At 43.5% G+C, this 3,200-nt stretch overlaps 1 protein-coding gene across 1 annotated transcript; it reads right to left on the bottom strand.

Annotated features, from left to right (window-relative positions):
- Positions 1-2,497: 2,497 nt before the first annotated feature.
- On the bottom strand, positions 2,498-2,875 carry LOC141686540 (uncharacterized). Its single transcript, XM_074491568.1, has one exon. It carries the CDS (start codon positions 2,873-2,875, stop codon positions 2,498-2,500), a length of 378 nt encoding a protein of 125 aa, XP_074347669.1.
- Between the last annotated feature and the right edge of the window lie 325 nt (positions 2,876-3,200).

Below are 3,200 nucleotides of genomic sequence, written 5' to 3'. Positions count from 1 at the left end.
ACCTCTGAGTATGAACATTTTAAATCAAATCCAGGAGAAGGAATTACTGAAGTGTTTGAGAGGTACAATGCGTTGATCAACAACCTGAACATAAATGAAAAATATTATTCAATCAGGGAGGTAAACAAAAAGTTCCTTTTAACACTGCCAACTCATCTTGAACATAGAATCACTGCCATTAGAGAAGCTAGAGATCTGAGTGAGATTTCTTTGGATAGACTCTATGGTGTGTTAAAAACCTATGAGTTGGAGCAGATTCAGCAAAAGGAAGTCTACGGGAAAGATACAATGGTCAGCACATCTACTGCTTTTGTAGCTGAAGGTCAACAACAACAACAATCTCAACAGTCAGAAAGAATGGTACAGTATTCCAAGGCTGAGGAAAATGTATTAGTAGCAGAATATGATCCTCCTACTACAAATCAATCCAGTGATGATTTTTATTCCTTGAAAGAGCTGGAGCAATTGGAAGATGAGTCAATGGCCCAAATTGTTAAGAAATTCTCCAATGTCAGATTCAAGAGAAATCCCAAGTTCAAGTACAAGTCCAACTACAACAAATTCCAGAAAGGTGGATCTTCATCCTCTAACACCAGCAGTGGTGGATACAAAACAGGGATGGTTGATCGGAGCACCATTAGATGTTATAACTGCAATGAGTTGGGACACTTTGTCACAAACTGTAGGAAGCCAAAGCAAGTAAGGAAGAACTCTTATGATTCAAATCAGAAGAGTAACTCTGAAAGGGCTTATCTGGCAAAGGGAAGAAGCTGGGATGATCTGAAAGGGCTTATCTGATCTGAAGGCTAAAAACCCCACTCCTGTCGCAACTCCTTCTCCTCCACCAAAGATAATTGACACTGCTGTGCTAGACATCCCCGAGAAGGTGGAGGACGCACCCTCCAAACGTCAAAAGCTAGTGCCAGACGATCAATCCTTCGTGCTTCGATATCTGGGCGCGTCCTCAGCTGGAGATTTCACAGAGGACGAAGTCAGAGGCTGGACCTTCAGGACAGAGCAGCAGACAGAAGAGGCCATGATGAGGGCTGCAGCTGAGCTTCACTTGTATGCTAGGCAAAGTGCTAATATGGCTGCAAGGCTTAGGGCGCGTCTTGCTGCCACCGACACTGCAAAGAGCCAGGCTGAAGACAAGGTTAAATCTCTGGAAAAATACATTACCCTGCTTGTCCAAGAGAAAGGTGCTGAGATTAAACGCCTGGAGGAGGAGAGGGCGCGTCTTGAGGCAGAAAAGGTTGTGTTGGAAGGTAATGTCTCCTCTTTGGAGAAAACGATGGATAGTGTTATCGTGCTGAATTCCACCATGCAGCTGGAGCTTGACACTCTGAACGATGACAGGCTGCATGGATGGACAGAAGAGAAAAAGCTAGTTTACCAGCATGGCTTCCAGGCTGGGTTTTAAGAGTGGTGCTCTGGGTTTATTGCAAATGACCCAGAGTATACCTTTTCAAAGTTTGATGCAGACACCCAGATATGGGTCAAGGACTTCAGGGTCAGGGCCACAGACTCTATCAAAAGCAAGAGAATTTTCCTGGGCTTAGAGGAAGAGGACGCGTCCCCTACTCCTAATCCACTTCAGACTCAACCTCCTCCTGTAGGCGACCAAGACAAGCCACATGACGTGCCTCCTGCTTAGGACGCGTCCTATGTTTATTCATGAAGTCATTTTATTTGAACTACTTTAGGGTGCGGGCCCCTTGAAGCCTTGCAAGTTGTAATGATTATTTTTTGGAATTTCATTCGTTTGCACTTTTATGAAGTTTCTCTGCCTTAACCATGCATTTTTTACTTAAGTATTCTATTCTTTCATATATACAGGCGCGTCCTCTCTAGTTGAACGCGTATTTGTTCGTTTTGGAAAATATATGAGCATGGTACCATGGTGTACCTGTTTATTTAGTCAAGGCACAAAGCACAATTGGGCGCGTCCTAATGTTTTGACGCGCCTCACCTTCATCCTAAAAAATACCTCATCCTTCAGGCAGGACCTTAGCAAGGACTTGTTTTCCTTTTTTAGTTATGTTTTGTCAAAATTAAACATTCAATCTGAAAGAGCATCAACCAAGATATCTTGGACGCGTCCTTGGAAATAGTACACGTCTTAGTTCCATTTTTACTTGAGTTTTATTGTTTCTTTTGACAGCCACTACTTCAACTAACGTCTGTGTAGAACTATAACTCAGGGCGCGTCCTGTGGCTAGGACGCGTCATGCAACCAAGCAAACCAAGCAAATAACTTTTTGGAAAATTTCAAACTTTTTATTTATAATGCGCTCTGGTGTCAACAGTGCACCAGTCCCACGACTACTATGCTCTGTGGGGAAATTATTTTGAAAAAATAACCCTTCAACTAGTTCTAAGGTAAGTAGTACATGCACTACCCCCTAGGCTAGGAGGAATTTATTTAATTCTAGCCTATAATCTGGGCATAGCCCTAAATATATAATAAAAGAGGTACGTAAGGGGCCAAAGTCGCGCCTTACTGGTAATACTTTCGGAGATGTTCCGCGTTCCAAGCTCGCGGAACCAGCTTCCCTTCCATATCCTCAAGGTGATAAGTCCCTTTCCACAAAATGGCCTTTATTCTGTATGGTCCTTCCCAATTAGCTCCAAACACTCCATGTTGGGGGTTCTTCGTGTTGGGCATCACTTTCCTAAGTACCAAATCTCCCACTTTCAGCAATTGCGCCTTCACCTTCTTGTTATAATACCTTACAGCACGTTGCTGATACGCTGCGAGCCTTAGCTGAGAATTTTCCCTTGTCTCCACTAAGAGATCCAAATGAAGCCTTTGATTAACCTCGACATCTTCCTTTGTGTAACAATCTCTGCGAAGCGATCCCGATCCAACTTCCATGGGACCATAGCCTCATAGCCGTAAGTCAGCATGAACGGAGTTTCCCCCGTAGTAGATCGCGGTGTAGTGTTGTATGACCACATCACCTTCGGGAGTTCTTCAGGCCAATTTCCTTTGCGTTCCTCCAGTTTGGTTTTGAGGGTATGCTTTATTATTTTGTTAACAGCTTCTGTCTGCCCATTGCTTTGAGGATGATAGACCGCTGCAAACTCCTTCTTGATTTTCAACTCCTCACATAGTTATCGCAACTCCTTGCTATAAAATTGCTTTCCGTTGTCAGAAATAAGCTTGTGAGGTATTCCAAACTTGCACACGATGGAGTTGA

The sequence above is a fragment of the Apium graveolens genome, chromosome 9 (genome assembly GCF_009905375.1).
Source record: "Apium graveolens cultivar Ventura chromosome 9, ASM990537v1, whole genome shotgun sequence".
Taxonomy (NCBI): domain Eukaryota; kingdom Viridiplantae; phylum Streptophyta; class Magnoliopsida; order Apiales; family Apiaceae; genus Apium; species Apium graveolens.
This window is presented reverse-complemented; position numbering and strand designations above follow the sequence as displayed.